The 20453-nt window shown below is 42.7% G+C and overlaps 2 protein-coding genes and 1 long non-coding RNA gene across 4 annotated transcripts; 1 reads left to right on the top strand and 2 right to left on the bottom strand.

Moving 5' to 3' along the window:
• The first annotated feature begins 5131 nt into the window (after nt 1-5131).
• Nucleotides 5132-5650, top strand: LOC124694985 (cysteine proteinase inhibitor 8-like). The gene has a single exon (XM_047227901.1). The coding sequence runs from the start codon at nt 5132-5134 to the stop codon at nt 5597-5599; it is 468 nt and encodes a 155-aa protein (XP_047083857.1). The 3' UTR covers nt 5600-5650.
• A 703-nt stretch (nt 5651-6353) lies between these two features.
• On the bottom strand, nt 6354-8804 carry LOC124696653. Its single transcript, XR_007000707.1, has 2 exons — nt 8312-8804; nt 6354-7480 (listed from the first exon to the last, which is right to left on the bottom strand). It is a non-coding gene; the product is annotated as an uncharacterized LOC124696653 (long non-coding RNA).
• Nucleotides 8805-11764: 2960 nt separating this feature from the next.
• On the bottom strand, nt 11765-19376 carry LOC124701752 (methionine--tRNA ligase, chloroplastic/mitochondrial). Of its 2 annotated transcripts, XM_047233853.1 has the most exons (13): nt 19097-19376; nt 18636-18779; nt 18396-18545; nt 18068-18235; nt 16875-16999; nt 15985-16078; nt 15035-15133; nt 13923-14103; nt 13667-13782; nt 12904-13059; nt 12410-12538; nt 12049-12226; nt 11765-11962 (listed from the first exon to the last, which is right to left on the bottom strand). In XM_047233853.1, the coding sequence occupies exons 1-12, from the start codon at nt 19370-19372 to the stop codon at nt 12062-12064; spliced, it is 1803 nt and encodes a 600-aa protein (XP_047089809.1). In that variant the 5' UTR covers nt 19373-19376; the 3' UTR covers nt 11765-11962; nt 12049-12061. The 2 variants fall into 2 exon arrangements, with proteins under 2 accessions (XP_047089809.1, XP_047089808.1); XM_047233852.1 differs by having other exon boundaries at nt 11765-12226.
• Between the last annotated feature and the right edge of the window lie 1077 nt (nt 19377-20453).

Here is a 20453-nt window from a genome sequence, read left to right as displayed (position 1 = left end):
ATAACTTTCAGTAGCAACATGAGCAAACTCAACAATATAACTATCACATACAGCATTCTTATCATGAGTCTCATGCATAAAATTATTACTCTCCACATAAGCATAATCAATTTTATTAGTTGTAGTGGGAGCAAATTCAACAAAGTAGCTATCATTATTATTCTCATCATCAAATATAGGAGGCATAGTGTAATCATAACAAGCTTTATCCTCCATAGTAGGTAGCAACAAAAGACCACTATTTTTATCATCATAAATAGGAGGCAAAGTATCATCAAAGAAAATTTTCTCCTCAATGCTTGGGGGACTAAAAAGATCATGAAAACCAGCTTCCCCAAGCTTAGAACTTTCTACATTATTATCAACAATGGTGTTCAAAGCGTTCATACTAATATTACTACCGAGCATGCAAATAAGATTCCATAGGTTTTTTAATTTTCGCATCAAACAATCCATGTTTTAAATCAGGAAATAGAATAAGAAGCTCATTGTTGTCCATTATGCCCAACTAGTGTAAACAAGAAACAAAAAGATGCAATTCCAGGATCTAAAGGAAATAGCTTCGAGCACAAACACAATGGCGCCAGAAAAGTACTGTTACCTGGAACCGGAGTATGAGTGCCTTTTTACCTTTCCTCCCCGGCAACGGCGCCAGAAAAGTGCTTGATGTCTACGGGAGCTTCTATTCTTGTAGACAGTGTTGGGCCTCCAAACAGCAGAGGTTTGTAGAACAGCATCAAGTTTCCCTTAAGTGGATCACCCAAGGTTTATCGAACTCAGGGAGGAAGAGGTCAAAGATATCCCTCTCATGCAACCCTGCAACCACAAAGCAAGAAGTCTCTTGTGTCCCCAACACACCTAATAGGTGCACTAGTTCGGCGAAGAGATAGTGAAATACGGGTGGTATGAATAAGTAGTAGCAACGGCACCGGAAAAGTGCTTTGCCCGGGACGATAAACAAGCAGTAGTAACGCAGCGGTAGTAACGCAGCAGTAGTAACGCAGTAAAACAGTAAACAAGCAGCGATAGCAGTATTTACGAACAAGGCCTAGGGATTACACTTTCACTAGTGGACACTCTCAACATTGATCACATAACAGAATAGATAAATGCATACTCTACACTTTTGTTGGATGATGAACACATTGCGTAGGATTACACGAACCCTCAATGCCGGAGTTAACAAGCTCCACAATAATGCTCATATTTTAGTAACCTTTAGTGTAAGATAGATCAAAAGACTAAACCAAGTACTAGCATAGCATGCACACTTGTCACCTTCATGCATATGTAGGAGGAATAGATCACATCAATATTATCATAGCAATAGTTAACTTCGCAATCTACAAGAGATCATGATCATAGCATAAACCAAGTACTAACACGGATGCACACACTCGTCACCTTTGCACACGTGCGGGAGGAATAAAACTACTTTAATAACATTGCTAGAGTAGCACATAGATAAATTGTGATACAAACACATTGCAATCATAAAGAGATATAAATAAGCACCTCACTATGCCATTCAACGGTGAATAAGTATTCGTGAAATATAGCCTAAGAGACCCACACGGTGCACACACTTGTCACCTTTACACTCGTGGGACAAGGAGTCTCCGGAGATCACATAAGTAAAACTCACTTGACTAGCATAGTGACATCTAGATTACAAGCATCATCATATGAATCTCAATCATGTAAGGCAGCTCATGAGATTATTGTATTGAAGTACATAGGAGAGAGATGAACCACATAGCTACCGGTACAGCCCCGAGCCTCGATGGAGAACTACTCCCTCCTCATGGGAGCAGCAGCGGTGATGAAGATGGCGGTGGAGATGGCAGCGGTGTCGATGGAGAAGCCTTCCGGGGGCACTTCCCCGCTCCGGCGGGGTGCCGGAACGGAGACTCCTGTCCCCCGGATCTTGGCTTCGCGATGGCGGCGGCTGCGGAAGGTTTTCCGTATCGTGGTTTTTCGCATCGGGGTTTTCGCGACGGAGGCTTTATATAGGCGAAGAGGCGGCGCGGGAGGGTCGAAGGGGTGGCCACACCATATGGCGGCGCGGCCGGGGCCTGGGCCGCGCCGGCCTATGGTCCGGGGGCCCGGTGCCCCCCTCCGGTCCTTCCCGGGTGTTCCGGATGCTTCCGGTGAAAATAGGAACACTGGGTCTTCGTTTCGTCCAATTCCGAGAATATTTCGTTACTAGGATTTACGAAACCAAAAACAGCAGAAAACAGGAACTGGCACTTCGGCATCTTGTTAATAGGTTAGTTCCAGAAAATGCACGAATATGACATAAAGTGTGCATAAAACATGTAGGTATCATCAATAATATGGCATAGAACATAAGAAATTATCGATACGTCGGAGACGTATCAGACGCCGCCGCCGCCAATCCCATCTCGGTGGATTCAGGAGATCGCCTCCGGCACCCTGCCGGAGAGGGGAATCATCTCCCGGAGGGCTCTTCATCGCCATGATCGCCTCCGGATCGATGTGTGAGTAGTTCACCCCTGGACTATGGGTCCATAACAGTAGCTAGATGGTTGTCTTCTCCTCATTGTGCTATCATGTTAGATCTTGTGAGCTGCCTATCATGATCAAGATCATCTATTTGTAATGCTACATGTTGTGTTTGTTGGGATCCGATGAATATTGAATACTATGTCAAGTTGATTATCAATCTATCATATATGTTGTTTATGTTCTTGCATGCTCTCCGTTGCTAGTAGAGGCTCTGGCCAAGTTGATACTTGTGACTCCAAGAGGGAGTATTTATGCTCGATAGTGGGTTCATGCCTCCATTGAATCTGGGATAGTGATAGAAAGTTCTAAGGTTGTGGATGTGCTGTTGCCACTAGGGATAAAACATCGATGCTTTATCTAAGGATATTTGTGTTGATTACATTACGCACCATACTTAATGCAATTGTCTGTTGTTTGCAACTTAATACTGGAAGGGGTTCGGATGATAACCTGAAGGTGGACTTTTTTGGCATAGATGCATGCTGGATAGCGGTTTATGTACTTTGTCGTAATGCCCTGATTAAATCTCATAGTACTCATCATGATATATGTATGTGCATTGTTATGCCTTCTTTATTTTTCAATTGCCCAACTGTAATTTGGTCACCCAACGTGCCATTTATCTTATCGGAGAGACACCACTAGTGAACTGTGGACCCCGGTCCATTCTTTACATCTGAAATACAATCTACTGCAATTGTTCTTTACTGTTCTTCGCAAACAAACATCATCATCCACACTATACATCTAATCATTTGTTTACAGCAAGCCGGTGAGATTGACAACCTCACTGTTACGTTGGGGCAAAGTACTTTGATTGTGTTGTGCAGGTTCCACGTTGGCGCCGGAATCCCTGGTGTTGCGCCGCACTACGCTCCGCCACCAACAACCTTCACGTGTTCCTTGACTCCTACTGGTTCGATAACCTTGGTTTCTTACTAAGGGAAAACTTGCTGCTGTACGCATCACACCTTCCTCTTGGGGTTCCCAACGGACGTGTGTCTTGCACGCTATCACACATGTTTTTTCTGAATATTTTAAGTGGTTGTTCATCGAAAACAGACTCTGTATGACAAAGTTATGCTTGTTTTAGTGAACATTGTGTAAAATCGACTTCGAACTAGAAACATAGACTCATATTTTAGGTTCAATGTAAATAACAATAATTCTATATTTCTATTATAGAGATTTATCATTAGTCTGAGTATATGCGTGATAACTTTGTGATATTCATTATTCAAACGTGTAGAATTGAAAATTTAGAGATTTCTTGATATTTGAAAGACACATCATGATTTCATCAAAGACATTATCACCTCTTTGAGATGGTGAATTGGAAGGGTTTCTTGGCGACAGAGATCATTAAGACCTAGTTGCTCACGATGGATATTTAAAAATCTTAATCGATAAAATTATTCTTTTTACAAAAAAAAAGTAAAGCTTTGGCATTGAGGTGGCATTATTGTTATGTTTTTTTGGGTTCTATGTATATCAAATATGTCTTTGTTTTTATCCTACTAAGTTATTTCGTTAGAATCATATAAGACGTTCATGTCTTACGACTATTTTTGGTATTTGCATCATTTTTTTTAATTTTCCCTGCCTCAAAAAATTTCCGTCTTTCGCCACTGCTTCCAACAAAGAAACGACGTCCTAAACTCCGGCATCGCTGGTCGGACAACCCAATCTGGGTTTTCACCCGGAGACACGAACTTGCAAGGTAGAGGGAGGTGTCAACACTTATCGGTGACGCCTCCAAGGAGAGGAACGACGCCCGCAACCGTCCATCGCCGGCTCCGACCGAAGACGGAGCATGATTTTCATCCGAAGTGCCGCGCACCCATCGTCCCTTCCCACCATGCCTTGGAGCAGCACATTGCCCTCGTCGGATTGCACTGCCACCGCCACAACACCTCAATGTCGCTGTTGTAGAGTTGCGGTCCACCGACACAACCAGCATGGGATAGGGGGAGGAGACCCCCCATGTCGGCCGACCACCACGGCTACAGCATCCGTGGGACAAAGCGAGGAATGGCGGGAAAATAAGGTGGGACGCGGCGAGAAATAGCGGGAGAATGTGGCGGAAAAACTGACGGCAAAATAGCTCACTAAATTGGTTAGATTAAGCTGGGCCGTGATGCATTGATCATAAAACATTCCAGTCATCTGTAAGCCAATGAAACTTATTGGCTAACAGTTTGCAAATAGGTCTGACATGATTGCCAAGAACTTATTTGCTAACAGTTAAGCCAATAAGTACTACTTGGCGTATAATTGGCCGAAAGGTTCCTGTTGGCGAAATGTTTGTCTAGGCAGTACCTTTTTCCAAAACCTCCGATTTCCGTAATATTTGCGGAATTTAATAAAAGAGCGTATTATTTAAAGGAGATTAGTTGGAAAGAGTACGATTTGGTCTGAAATCTTGTCGGTTGAACCAAAGATAATGTAGCACTAGGAATTGAACACCAGATTTCCTTATCGTAGCCCTAGCTGTCTCTGGTTTCCTGAACCGTCACCACAACAGCCTCCTCGACTCCTCTTAAACCCCGCAATCCTCATCGATCGATCCAGAGCCAAGAAGAACCGCAAAGCAGCCTCAGCCATGAGGACCGTCTTCCTCCTGCTTCTTGTCATGGGCGTCGTGGCCGTGATTCAAGCCGCCGCCATGCCTGCCGCCCCGACGTTCGGGCTGTTCGGCGGATCGCACCCGCGCCCGCTCGACCACCCGAGTATCCAGGGGCTCCGCGAGCGGGCGGAGGCGGAGCACGTCAAGCGGCGTGCGGACGACAGGATGATCTACGGCGGATTGAGCCCGATCAGGAACATCTACCACCCCAAGATCCAGGGGCTCGGCCAGTGGGCGGTGGCGGAGCACGTCAAGCGCGCCAACGACGGGCTCAAGTTCGGCAGGGTGGTCGGCGGCGAGGATCAGCTTGTGGCCGGCATGAACTACTTCTTGCTCATCCAGGCGCTCAACGGCAACGGCTTGTACAAGGCGCAGGTGTACGAGCCCCTGGAGGAGAGTCCGAACAACGCACGCCAGCTCGTCTCCTTCGGCCCCGCCAACTGACCTAAATTGGTCTGGCCGGCAGGGTTGGAGAAGAGTTTTCATGGAGTACTTAAACTTGTCTCAACTTTTTTTTTTGACATGAACTTTTTCACAACTTGGATGTAAACCATACATCCAAATTGACAAAGTTGAGTTATTTTGAGAAAGTTAAGACAAACTTTCATGACATGGAGGGAGTATTTTCAAATACGGAAGATAGCAAAGAAATATTTAGTTGGCTTATTATACGTTCTTTATTCACACCAGTATTAACTAGTCTCTCGTGTCGCTGATTTAAACTTAATAGGAGTAAGTTCCTAAGCCTCGTCGCTAACTGACCTCCGATTCCCGTCATCCCGTGGAAGACTTACTTAGGCCTTGTTTGGTAGTGGGGTATTTGAGGGGATTGGTGGGGATAATACTCTAGAGGATTTGATGAAACCCCTACCTTCACCCAATCCCCACAAAACCCCATTCCATATACTCCCGAATCCCCACTCCTAAAAACCGTTCAGGCCTTGTTTGGTAGTGGGGTATTTGAGGGGATTGGTGGGGATAATACTCTAGAGGATTTGATGAAACCCCTACCTTCACCCAATCCCCACAAAACCCCATTCCATATACTCCCGAATCCCCACTCCTAAAAACCGTTCATTTGGTTGGTAGGGATTAAAGCACAGCGGAAATTGAAATCAACAAGGGAAATCAACGTGCAGTAGCAAATATTTAATTCTTATACCATTGGCCACACGGCACTGACATTGAAAATCTGAAGTAATACCAGGTCCAACACGGCAGTGACTACCGAATAGATAGTTCGGAACCCAGGATACAGAATGTTGTAACAAGTTGTTGTCACAATTCTCATGACCCACAATAGATCATGGCAATATTCCAAATTCTGACCAACCATGACACTACAAAATTGTAACAAGTTACACCAATCAACAACAAACCCAGTCTTTAGACCAATACAACATCAGAAGCGAGCAAACATCTCAGGTGCCATCAGTGGTAGAAACTGCGGCGATATGTGCCACACTAGACGGTAGCGGTGGCTGCGGAGGCTTTTGGAAAATGGAACCTGAACAAAAAAAATGCATTGGAATTACTTAGGCATGTAGACACCACAAAGCAAAGTTGTACCAGCAAACTAGGTGTACATCGGGCAACTGGACACTAAATCACCATGGCAAATTAACAATTACATAGACTACCGTAAAGCAGCGATGTGCAAGCAGATAAATGACCGCTACTAATGCGTTCAGTTGCACATAGAATGAAATCTGGATGACAGAAGCATAGTCATGCATGTAACAGGACATGACAATACTAGAGTGGCGTGACCATGCACATGGCATTTGAAGGAGAAAGGCTACAAGTGTGAATTTTACATGGAAATTGTATCTTCGTATTGGAAGGAATAGGTTTGCATCTGTACGCCAATGCACAGAGTCCAATTCTAGAAATAGTAACCTGCTAACAAACCATCTATGACCCATGTAGAATGAAAGTAGTGTGCCTGTGCCCCCATATAACTAACAATGCAGTTCATAAACTATTAATATTAGGCAAGCAATTACATTGTACAACAGTCTATTTAGTCCTACAACCCATATAGAATGTCAGGCTTGCAAGTGAAAGGGCAAGTGTCAAACTCTAGCCTACAGATGCAATTAGACATAATCAGTTGGAATCTGGAAAGACTAACCAACAATTAAGGGATGATCATAATGCATCAACCATATGGCAACCAAAGCAGTAGACTACAGGGAGTCAGAAAGCTACAGGGAGCGGCTACTTCTACCATGTCATGTATACTTTGAATAGCATATAGTAACAGATCATGGCGCAAATAAAACAATCCTAGATGACAAGATGGATAAGCTTCTCTGTTAATCCCTACAATAAACAAAAAAATACATCAGCTTTACTAACAAAGATCTAGCAGGCATGGTTAAAAGTGAATAAAAAGAAATAGATAAGAGAACAGTTTAGCAAAGATGCGTTCTCTCTGTGAAAAACTAGGCCTGCTATACATTGTACATTGTACATTGTACATTGTATCATTACAGAAGACTAGAAGAGTTCAGCGACAACAATATCTTGACAGTTCTTATTCACCAAACATTTGGACATGATGAAAACTTAGAACTAATTCGAGGCCCTACAGGAATTAATTAAGCATGAGAGTATATATACAGAAATTGCAGAACAAGAATTTATCTGACTAGCTTCAGTAACAAATTGTATTGTTCAATACTCTGCTGTCTCCTTACTGGAACAGCAAACTCTATGTCTAGAGAAAACATAAGCCAAGAATCCAAGATCCATAATCTAAACAGGTGCCTTGCCTACAGGATGAAGTTCCGAGCATTAACTAATGGATCAACAATTGAAGAAGGTTTGTGCATTAATGAATGAACAATATATCATCCAGGAAGTACATTTCAACCAATAACTGAATAAGCCCAATGGCTCAATGCCTGAATGGCAGGGCATCACAAAGAAACGAACTCACCAAAAAATAGCAAACCAAAATCCCATAAATATGCACAATGTCTGCAAATTAAGAATTTATCTGACTAGCTTCTGTAGCAACTTGCATTGTTCTACGTCTAGATAAAACATAAGCCAAGAATTCATAATCTAACTAAGCGCCTTGCCTACAGATAGATCATACATGGACAAACAACCATAGTCTGTGGGTAGTTTAGCGACCATGTACATCACCTTCTCTGGCGTCAAGCCCCATCGCTACACAGAGAATGACGGGATGTACATGCAACTATTTTTGACCTGATCTGGAGCATCATGTAGACAACGTCCTGTGCGGACCATCGTGCGTTTCACAGTGTCCGGCAACAGATCGAACCACATCTAACTGACGGCTGTGGTGCGGAGATGCGGCGGTGCGACGAGGGTAGAAGAGAAAGGGCGAGATAGAACGGAGGTTGCCGGAGAGGAACCGCAGTGGACGGCAGCGGCGGTCGGACTCCAAGAACGGCGGCGCCGGTCGGACACCAAGAACGGCGGCGCCGGTCGGACTCCAAGTACGGCAGCGATCTGATATGGAGCGGCTAGGCGGGATTCATCCCCTCCCGCCGGTAAGATGCTCCGCCTTTCACGCCCCTCCCGCACCCACTCCGCTCGTCGTTGCTCCGCTCGCCGCCACTTCGCTCGCCGCCGGTCGCGTAAGCTATCTCGATAGGGTTTGGATGGGGACGAGACGGGGACGGGGATAATACGCGAGGGTAGGGTCGTGGATTTTTTCTTAGGCAAAAAGTGAGTTGGAGCCGGGGATGGGCCGGGATAGGCGGGGATTTTTTGGCCCAAAACACTAGCACCAAACAGCCATCTGGGGAAAGGTGGGGATTTGATGATGGGCCGGGATAATACCCGCGAATCCCCGCGAATACCCCAGTACCAAACAAGGCCTTAACTGTTCCCAGACCCCAGCAAAGCAAGGCGGGAGATCCCTGACCTCGGTGGCTGGGCAATGGAGAGCATGTAAAAATGCTCTAGAAGGTTAACAGAACGTCGAGTCCTAGGGCGAGCCGCGAGCAGCACAATATAGTCGTAGGCGGGGACGGCGGCGGTGGGGCTTCTCCCCGGGTGGAGACTCCTTCCATGCGACGGTGCAGTGCCGCGGCCCCCTGGGATGGGCTCGGCGCGAAGACGGAGGCCGAGGAGGTGGTCAGCTCGGCGGTGGTGCCTTTGTGGCGGCGGCAGGCGGATCCGTGTCCGGCTTGGGCCTTGGGCCTAGGCGGGCCAACGGGTGCAGAACCGTAGCTGCGGGTGGTGTGGCAACCGTGGCGTGGCTGCGGAGCTGCCTGCACCATGGTGGCGCCGGCGACGATGGGCTAGGCGGCGGTGGCCAACGCTCTCCCGGCCGCGCGGCTAGTCTTCGGTCGTGCAGCGTTGGTTGAGCGCTTGGTGTGGTGTTGTTAGCGCGGAAAACGTTGCTCCTGATCCTCTGGGCTGAGGGGTGGGTTGTGTGGCGCTCGTCGGCGCGGTGGTGCTGACCGTGGTGATGGTCGTGCTGGTGGACCGCGACTGCATCGGAGACATGGAGGTGTTGCAGTGGTGGCAGTGCAATTCAGCGAGGAGGATGTGCTCCTCAAGACCCTTTGGGAAGAGATGACAGGTGTGCTCCAGATGAAAATCCTGCTCTCCCTTCGGTCAGAGCTAGTGATAACGGCGCTCGTGGGCGTTGTTCCCCTCCATGGAGGTATCGCCGAGGAGGGCCAGCGCCTCCCTTAACCACTTGGGATGGTGTCTTCGGGTGAGTATCGAGATCGGGCTATCCGATTCTTTCTTTCTTGAAAGCATCACTTTTGGAGACACATACCTAGGGAGCACATGGTTCTCGCTTGGTGTTGCTCTGATAATGTTGCTGCTCAGGTGTGATGCCAGGGCGCAATTTACACCGTCCTCGACCACTCCAAGGCAGCGTCTTTCTCAGGGTTGGCCAAGTACTGCCACCCATCTGCCAACTCTTAGGCGCTCAAGGGTGATTGGTACGTCGATGATGAGAGTTGAGAGGGGTTGTTTCTTTGGATTTGTTTGGCTTCGGTTCTGACGCGGCTTTGGTTTCAGTTTGGGCAAGGCCCCTGTGTGTTTTTGTTGTAATGTGTGGTGGCTAGTCTTTGGATTAGCGGTGTATATTGTAGCCATTTTTGGTGTTGTATCGGTTGTCGGACACTTCTTCTATGTGATTGATATAGGACATATTTTAAAAAAATGTTAAATTTGGATGTATCTAGACATGTATTTAATATGCCGTATCTCAAAAAAATTGAGCAAGTTATTTTGAGAAATAGTGATTACTATACACCCATTTAAAAATAAGTATCGCAACTTTTTCTAAATACAGATGTATCTTGTTAAGCTTCATGCACTAACCACTTGAACCAAAAGTCCGAACTGATGGAAAGGGCTAGGCAATCCACATATACATTTCACAACACCCCCACTCGCGTGTGACGGGAGAAAAGAAAGTCAACACGTGAAAGAAGAAGAGCACACCGAAACAGGGCATCAGCTGTGGCTAAAGAGGGGGGCAACAGCAATTTTTAGGCTTAATTGCCAGGATTTGAACTCGAGACCTGGGCTCTGATACCATGTTAAGCTTCATGCACTAACCACTTGAATCAAAAGTCCAAACTGATGAAAAGGGCTAGGCAATCCACATATACATTTCACAACATATCTGACATATTTTAATTATAGATACATCCATATACTCCCTCCGTTTTATAAAAGTTATCTGAGATTTATTAAAATTTAAATGTATCTACATACTAAGTTTGATCAAATTTTTATGAGAAAGAGGGAGTAGATAAAGTTGCGACAGTACGGAGGAAGTAGTTTATCATGTAGGTACTGAACGGCGGCGGGTACAGCATACACACCGCAAGCGCAACCTCTTCTCATTCAGCTACAAATCATCTAAACGACTGCCGGCGAGCAGGACAAGACCAACAGGCGAGATAATTTTATGATTTGGAAATTGCGGCGTGCTCACTGCATATTATTTTTTAAACAAAAGTTTGAAAACTGTACGATAACAGCTAGAGGATATAGCACCTAGAGAGAGCTAGCAAAGGCAAACAAGGAAAAAATACTAAACGATCACAGTTCTTTTTTTTCTTTTGACGCAGTGGTATGCTGCTGCCACAGTGCCACTGAAAATTTTTTGGTGCCAAAACGATCACGGTGAAAGTAAACAAAAGGGTTTGCCCGACAAAAGAAAAACTCATACAGCAAAGTACAAATGTGACATCGTTGAGAAGTTATAAATCCTACAGTTTTAATTCAGTGCTCTGTTTTAAATAGCCGGCTATAGCCAGGCTATAGCCCGGCTATAGCCTTTCCCGCATGATGCGGCTAACTGCTATAGCCCGGCTAAAGGTGCTAAAGTCCTTAAATAGCCGGCTATAGCCAGGCTATAGCCCGGCTATAGCTGTTTTGGGAGGCCGCGGCTATAGCCTGTAGCCCGCTATTTAAAACCATGATTCAGTGTCATCATAGTATATACTCACTCCGTTCTGAATTCTAAGATGTTTTGGATATTTAATATGAACCACAGAAAGCACAGACTAAAATGTGAAATGTGTCTAGATACATGCGAATTCGGAAAAAGTTAGAACATCTCGAACGGACTGATACTACATAGCACTGAACTAGTTGTCAGAAACGTGGACGCCTTATATTTCCAAAACAAGAGAGACCGTACTAGTTTAGCCCCATCATTGTACAAACTTGAATCAGAAAGCCTGAGAGAACAAAATTGCTAAGTTTCAGTTCGGTAAATAACAAAAAAATCAGCCTTCCTTTCCAGTTTCCACCAAGCTTCAAGGCCACCAGTCGTTCTTATGCTATCTACACCAGTAAATACGTGACAGTTTGGCAAAGTAGGCATCCAGAATGCTAAAAGCTGAGGAATCATTCAGTCAGTAGTTCATTACCCACAAACCTAGCTCATGCCTCCACAAGTCCTTTACTACGTGCTTTCTTCTTCCCACCCTTCCCTTCCTTTGGACTTGCTTGACCTTTCTCTTCAACTTCGGTTTCTATTTTTGCGAATATTGGCTTTGGCTCCATCATTGCCTGACCTGCTTTAAGGGCTCCCCATTTGGTATCATCCTACATGACGGATGACAGAGATTATAAGTAAGTGATGTGTCATAGGGACAAAGTTATTTAGTTTTGGACATTGTGTTTTCCAGAGGAATAGATATTATATAAATACTAGAGAATGACCGCAAAATACTTTGTTAAATTGAGAATATAATTAAACAGCATATCCCTGGTCATAAGAACACATACCCATCTCAATGTACTAAACTGGTCCTCTGTGAAACCAAGCTGTGTATAAATCCTCAAGGAAAGGCTTGGAGTGATTGGAGACAACGCTATTGCAATTATTCTCATTGTCTCTAGAATAATGACGAGATCCTGCAGTCAAGTGGACAAAATTGAATGAACAAGTCAAATGACAGAATCAAAACAAATAATAGCATGCCAATCAATTCTAATAATATCAATGACGCAGAAAGGGTTAGGCATAGTTTCATGGGTTTTCATTATTTACAGTCATAACATCAGACCTGTTGTGGAACCAGAATTAGGTGCTATCAGATGCAACAGAAAATAGAGAATTTTGAAGCTTATGCTTAAACCGAGTTTCTTGTACAAACATGAAAAGAACCAAAGGGTGCAATATACAGTTTGACCTTGCTAAATTTTGACGAGTAAAATCTGAAACAGGCACGATAAGCCCAAGAAGCAAAATAGATAGTTTCAACTTTCATGTGATTTACCTTTGCAGCCTTTTCAGCACTCTCACCCCCTTGCTTGAAACAAGACCATGGTGCTTGCTCATCAATGTACAGATTTCCTGAGTTACCAATTTCTAGAATAGTTTCGCATGCTGATGTCAACGAAAGATTTTCATAATGGCCCTTCGCCTTGTCCACCTGTATAAACAGTTTATACCACTGTAACTCCAACAGATGAATAGCAGGTGGTCATCTGAAATATTCAGATGCATAATTGACAACACATGCTGACAGTGTGCGAAGCCCTTATGGACTTATGGAACATATTAATTGATTGAACATCATATCCATTATCTATAGCTCCAAGAAGGGAAATAAAACAGTTCAGCTAGGATCATAATGGTGGCTGTGTTTACTTGCTGTAGGCTAAGAAACAGAACCTAAAGGAGCACCAACAAAGATTATTATGGTCTCGATGTAATAAACTGTAAGCTCTTAATGGCACCCATAAGCTTCAGACGTCAGCATAGCCTCCATACTTATGGAGATAGTAACCAAACAAAGAGCATACGTTACATATACAGGGACAGGGTTAAGGGTTTCAAGCTTTGGAAATCATAATGCAAAAGAATTTCACTCATAAAGAATTTGTCTACTTAGACCATTTATTTGTTCAAAGTTATAAAGCCAATTAAGACAACCTACACCCCATCCGAAATAGTAATGCAATCACACATCAATTGTTTATATCAGTTTCTACACTCCTGCTGTCATAATTACCGAGATACCAAGGAGACCAACTTACCAAGTTTTCAACATTATTCTTGAATGAATTGCCATCGGCAGCAGCAATTGAATCAAAAGCTAATGTAGAGTTACAGTTCTTTTTTAGGAGACCAAGTGTCCGGTTGAGGAGGTTTCCTGTTCAGATGAGAATGGGATCATCACTAATAAACGAAGATGGACAGTTAACACAGATAAGAAACACCAACCAAAGCATAAGCACCAACCCAAGCATAAGCCAAAACATAAACAAATAAAGTTTTAGAGCACATAAATACCGATTGTGTTAGCAAGATGTGCGTTGACTGTATTGATAAAGCGTTCTTCTGAATAGTCCCCATCATTCCCGAATTCTACTTCTCGCAAGAAGAAGTACCTAACAGCATCTACTCCAAATCTGTCAACCAGATCCTTTGGTTCAAGTGTGTTGCCTAATGATTTCCCCATCTTCATGCCATCCTGAAATTGCAAAAAAAAAAAGGATTGCTTCATGACAGCCTAGATAGAAATAATATTTGCTCCTCATTAGCGCTCTGCATTTTGCAATATTTTTTCTGGGCAACCATGCGCACCAATGAGGCAGGATTTATGAATAGTTCATGTCGTTGGACCTTTTATAACCCTATAAAATAAAATACTGTACTACTAACCTGTCCTACAACAATAAAGTAGGGGTAAAGAATTCCTCGATGAAAAATACTGTAAATAAACTCCCCAGAAAATGGACAAATGTTACAAAAGGAGGGAGAAGAAAAACATTTACTCGCAAAAAAAGGAGAACATAGTTTGTTAAAATCTGAAGTTGATACAGAATAGAGGGTTGCAAACTTGAAAAAGGGAAGGTGGCAAAATAACACACAATTCTCTGAACTGCAAGCCATAACTATATGACAATATGCGACACGAACAGGTACAACCATACAAGGGCAGATGCTAAACAGATGTACCATGTACTAACATGAGTGTGCTAACTTGTGACATTGTAGTACCACTATTGACAAGTGTCATAGACAATACCATCATACAAGTTAGACTAATATTGTAAAATGGGGTGAATTCAAGGTAGAAATGATATTGAGGGAAAAATAATTTACAGTGGAAAGTAGTGTAGGATTCCATGGGATATTGAAACAAGATATAAAATTTGTCCATACTTTAGAAAATTGAAAATTGCAGAAGGGGAGGCTAGAGCCATAAAACAGGACCAAGGAAATTCGACCGTGCAGTAACTGATGCAAATGGCTTTATGCAGAAATGCACATGTAGTGGCAGGAATAGGGAGAAGAGCCCTATCAACTAACATACGATTTTTACATATGCATGCTAAAAATACTATCTACCATACGGTGTAACATTTTATAACATTTGTTGAGGTGGAATGTAAGGTCACCTTTGTCAAGAATCCATGACCAAAAACTGCATGAGGAACGCTTATCCCTGCTGACATTAGCATTGCTGGCCAATAAACTGCATGAAACCGCAATATGTCCTGAGGTACATGCACAAAAAATCATCACAGACCAAACAAAATAAAACAAAGAAGTTCATCCAATGTCCATGCTTGTAAACGGAAAAAAAATGTCAATATCTACAGCAGTAAGTGACCAGCTCCAAGTGGATTTGTGAGCATGGCCCAGTTGGCAGTGGAGCAAAAAATAAAACTGTAATCCAAGCAGTTGATTAGTACTAACAAAGAATCGATACATTTTATGATGTTGGCATCTCCAGGTATTAGGATTTAGGAAGCATGATAAAATTCATCAGATTTAACATATGACAAGCGATGTGTTCTTTTCTTTTTTCTTAGCTGAGTCACACGTCTCTTAGTTTTGAAAATTAAGGCATGCTTCTGTCAAAATTGCTTCAAGCCTTCAACTGTGACCTACCACTGTTAGGTCACCAACTCAGCCTCACACATGATATTTTTATCAGGCAAGTAGATGAGCCTGATCAAAAGGGCCCAATCAAAATGTTTAAATGAAATGGGATCTAATTGAGAATTTGAAGTAGTGAGATTCGCCACTGAGTTTCGCCATATGAAAAATTGAAAAGCTATATAATATTATCTTAATTAACATAAAGGAGTTTATGCTTGTTTATTCATTTGACTGACATCATATTTTTAGTACTTTCTCTTAGCAACTAAGCGAAAGAGGCAAGTGTTACTATCAAAGTTCACATCAAAATGGGAGCTTCTTACGATCACAAAAAGAAATCAATCAACATGGAGCAAAGAACATGTTAAAAAAGACTGGGAGAAGCATAGGTGTTTTTCTCAAAGTTGAAACAAGGAATATGGATGTTTGCAACAGCTGCAAAATATAATTTCCTAAAACCGACCTTTCCTATCAGGTGTAGAGAGGCAGGCCAACCACGATCAACAGCTTGCTGTAAACTTGCCTGCTCCCCATCATCTAGAGACGCTGAAAGATAACTACAGACACAAACATACAGAAAATGAACGGCCAGTATGAAACAAGGTAATCGGTAATATTGCATAAGATTATGTACTCTGGCCTCCTTTCAAGATTTCAAGTCTGCAAGTTGACTGGTAATTTATTACATGCATGGGTTTAATATTATGCATAAGTGGTAGAGTATCCATTGTCCAATATAAATATGCACAAGTAACTTTATTGTAGACTGACATGGTGTGGAAGATTAAGAGTGTGCACGAACTAAAAGGATTAGTTGAAACATAGATTACCTCTAGCTAAAATAAAGTTGAACACAGCATACATGATGGGTGCATAAGTGTACTAGCAGAAATAGGAACTGATAGTGAGAAGAGATCATCAAGAAGAGCCTTCAGTGAGGCACTTCAGATCTATTCTGAGCAGCCATACTAAGACGATTTTACGAAGACCTTATGCTAAACAATACGGGCAATAAGAGTTCTCGGAGAAATGAATTGTCATATTCAAACTTCAAAGCACTCCAAAGTTAATGTTATAAATACTCTTTTAGCAGTCTTTGGTTGTGCATAGCAAGTTCACAGTTTTGAGCAAAAATGGAACAATCCATCGAATAATTTGCCATTGCCAAACATGAAGTTAAGTTTAAGTATCTTCTGTACTTGCACGGTAGGATTTAAGACAGGACGCTGATTAAATACAGCACACCACATACAGCTATATACCATATCTATTCAGTAAAACTTGAGTAAGAATATGCAACTTGCCCATGCTTACAAAAATGCCAAGCAGCATATATGAAATAGATAAACATACCCTAATAAGGCATCAAACCACACGTATATTGTTTGCTTGGTGTCATTGGGCACAGGAATGCCCCATTCGACAGATGCACGAGAAATAGAGAAGTCTCTCAGTCCACTTTTAATCCAGCCTTCGACCTACAGCTGTGTCTTAATTAGAAAAATAACAAAGAATAAGAGCATTCTAAAACCATGAAAATAAAAACATGTGAGCTGAAAGACTGGCACTTAATGAAGCATCCAAGGTTATTTTCGTAATGGAGGCTAAAATATGAAACATCGTATGAGATTATGAATCTTGGAAATTTACATAAGAAAATTTTATATTATACTAGCACGGTACAAGGAACGAAGATATATTTTCTATTGGACGTTGAATCCAGTAGAGTCCAACTGTGAGCAGAATACAGGCTACTTAATAATTTGCAGTATAGTTAGTCATTGTGTTAGGCATGCGCTGATGCACATATGTGTTTTGAGATGTCATGGTAATCCCATCTTGCGAGCAAAAGGAGTATAAACATGTAGTCGCCAGGTTTCAAGTGCTAAGTAACTTAAGACAAAACACCATGACTCCGTTTCAAAGATGGGCTGGGGAAATTGCCAGTGGCTGGGGAAATGGGATCAGTGATGAAGTCCAGGACTGGATTGAACAGACACATGGCTCCCCAACCCCAAACTCGTACCATAAATCACTAAGTCCTGATACATGATATTGCTGTAAAAGTTAAAGATACATGAGGAAGGTTGCGGTCTAAAGATACTCGTCACTGTCTATCGACTATTTTTCTGCTGCCATATATACATCAACATTTGGCAGCTGGCATCTAGGTTCTAGTCTTTAACCTAGTTGGGAATTACGAAGCATCCAAGTGACAATTTGACAGGTGGCCAGAAAGAAAATGTTTTGTGAGCATGTTTCTTCAACATGACAACAGCACTTCCTGGCAAGAAGAAATGTGTGACCCAACAAAACCCACATAGTTTGTTACATATTTGACTGCAAAAACATATTTCAGAAAATCATGCCAAATCTGCAATGATAGTCTGGCACGGTGCATTTTTTTATCTGACACTAGTCAAATCAATATAGTTAGAGTCTCCATTTAATAAGAAAACAGTCTACACTTTTCCGCCGCAATTCGTAGCAGTAACTAAATAAACACATGTCAGATTGAACAAGATACATAGAGGATGAAGCCTCACCTCGTGCAAGCGATGTGATGGCCTTACAAAATTAGGATTTGTTGTCAGTAGCTCTTCTAACTTATGCTGATATTTTGATAAGGCAAAGAAATAGTTATCTTCCTTTCTAGGTGCACAAGGCTTCAGATGCACAGGACAGCAATTGTTTTCCGTCAGTTCTTTTTCATCCTGTGTCAAATCAACAAAACTGTCATTTTTATTATTTACAAGTACCAGTACATAAATTAGAGATAACCTAGCACATGGTAACTATTGTTATGATTAAGTATTCATACCTAAGGAATTGTACTAATAAGGCATAAATGAGAAGGTACAGACAGAAGTTTACCTTGTACTCCTCACAGCTCACACAGTAAAGCCCTTCGTAATCAGCTCTATATATGTCACCGCTGCTTAGTACTCTAGAATAGAAGTCATTAACAACAGCTTCATGCTTAGGATCGGTTGTGCGAATAAACTTGTCATACTGTATGTCTAGCTGCAAGAAAAAAAAAAAGTTGGAAGAGAAACATGAGCTCCAGATTTACGACATATTGGTAAACTGAAAATGCATCGTGTTGCGACATACATCAGCCCAAAGCGCCTTGTATGAATTTGAAATTATATCGCAGTGCTCCTTGGGGTTTCTGCCACTAGCCTCTGCTGAAGTGGCGATTTTTTCACCATGTTCATCGGTTCCAGTAATGAATATAACCCTCTTCTCTAGCAATCTCTGCAACCAGATAAGCACCGTGAAACAGATTGGGTAAGGAGTTCAGTTAGGCTACTGGCAAAAGGCATGTCAATTGCTCCCAGTAGCTCAAATACTCTAGCAATCAAATCATTGAACTGAAAATTTTAGCACTGCTAAGACAGTAATAAGATATATGAAGTCTGTGCATCTACATTCCTGCATTACATATGAAGCGCCAGGCACAATCGCTGTTCCATACAGGTCGTATATCAAAATGCCATGTCCCGGCAGGTGGATCTCGACTAGTGTACTCAGAATTCGTAGCATGCCCTTGTGAGAACTGTGCGAAGGCTTGCCTGGAAGCGGGCGACGGCGTCGGCGGCGATGGTCGTGTATGCGCTGCCCATGTGCGGCGGCGCGTTGACGTAGTAGAGCGGCGTGGTGAGCACGTAGGGTGGCGGCGCGGATGCGGAGGCATCTGAGGACGAGGAGGTCGAGGCGCAGCAGCGGGCGCGGCCGCGGCGGTGGGGCGCGGAGGCGAGGGGCCGGAGAGGGGGTGAGGCGAAGGCTAATCTGCGGGCGGTGGCTCCGATGGAGGCTGGGGCGCAGAGGAAGGCCCGCCCGGCGGCCATGGCGGAGGAGAGGGGTTTTGGGTCGCGTTCGTGAGGCAGAGAAGGCTGCAGATGCTGAGGTGGGGGACGCGACGGCGGGGGTTGCAGGCTGCAGAGGCTCCGTGTGTGAGATTTCCATGTAAATTTCAGAGAATTTGAATTCTAAAGATTTGAATTCCCTTTTGATATTGGATTTGGGTTACAAGATTTCTGTAGAATACACTATACCTCCATTCATAGAAATCTCGGGTCTTCTTCGATTTACAGAAATTCCATACGATTTTAAGAAAAGAAAAAATCTAAGCGGCCGTATTATTTTTAGGATTTGAATTCTTAGGCCCCTTTGATTCACGGGAATTTCAAAATAATTGTGTAGGATTAAAATATTATGTCATAGGTCGTTTGATTCGTAGGATTGAATCCCATAGGGAACAATCCCATGCCATAGGAATGTCGTAGTGTGAATTCATACAAAATAGAGAATAGCATGAGGTTAGGCCTATGAAAAAAATCCTTCAGAAAATCAGATAGAAATATTTTTCCCATATAATATTATGATTCAAGTATATATGGCATCTAAATCCTACATAATTTCTATTCCTACATTTTTTCTATTCTACGAGTCAAAAAGAGCCCTTGGTCTTTTTCTCTAAGGATTCAGTTGTACCCCATTGTTAAGAAACAAAAACTACATCCACTCAAACCTCGGTTTATTTGTTTTTCTTATGGTTTCGGACTTTTTTACACAAATTACTTTTGTTTGCCTGTGATATGATTGAAGAGGGCACGAAACTCCAATTTTGTGTTTTCTCTATCCATGTTTTTTGAGAATTCCAATGCACATGCTATGTATTATTTATCCTCAATCCCCCTGTATGGTATGTGTGATTCTAAAAACGTGTGAATATGAAGGGGGAAACATGATTGCGATGCCACGCCCACTCATATCTACAATATATTGTTTGGACAAATCTGCGTATAATTTCACCTCATGGGAAAGGAAGGATCTTTTTCAATACGATTGAGCGATAGAAAAAATCATATTAGTGCACATGAACTGGTGAGAAGAAAACATATAGGATTCCAATTATTATCGTATCAA

This window comes from Lolium rigidum, chromosome 3 (genome assembly GCF_022539505.1).
Source record: "Lolium rigidum isolate FL_2022 chromosome 3, APGP_CSIRO_Lrig_0.1, whole genome shotgun sequence".
NCBI lineage: Eukaryota > Viridiplantae > Streptophyta > Magnoliopsida > Poales > Poaceae > Lolium > Lolium rigidum.
Note: the sequence above shows the minus strand (reverse complement) of the source record. Positions and strands in the feature narration are given on the sequence as shown.

Bases quoted from the DNA above. Each gene is read 5' to 3' on its own strand.
- LOC124694985 (XM_047227901.1), top strand. From the start codon at position 5,132: ATGAGGACCGTCTTCCTCCTGCTTCTTGTCATGGGCGTCGTGGCCGTG.
- LOC124701752 (XM_047233852.1), bottom strand. From the start codon at position 19,372: ATGGCCGCCGGGCGGGCCTTCCTCTGCGCCCCAGCCTCCATCGGAGCC. The intron at 16,079-16,874 runs GTATGTTTATCT...TTGTGTCTGTAG, and splicing joins TGGTTTGATGCCTTATTAGG to TTATCTTTCAGCGTCTCTAG. The intron at 13,783-13,922 runs GTATTTATGTGC...TCATCTGAACAG, and splicing joins ACATCTTGCTAACACAATCG to GAAACCTCCTCAACCGGACA.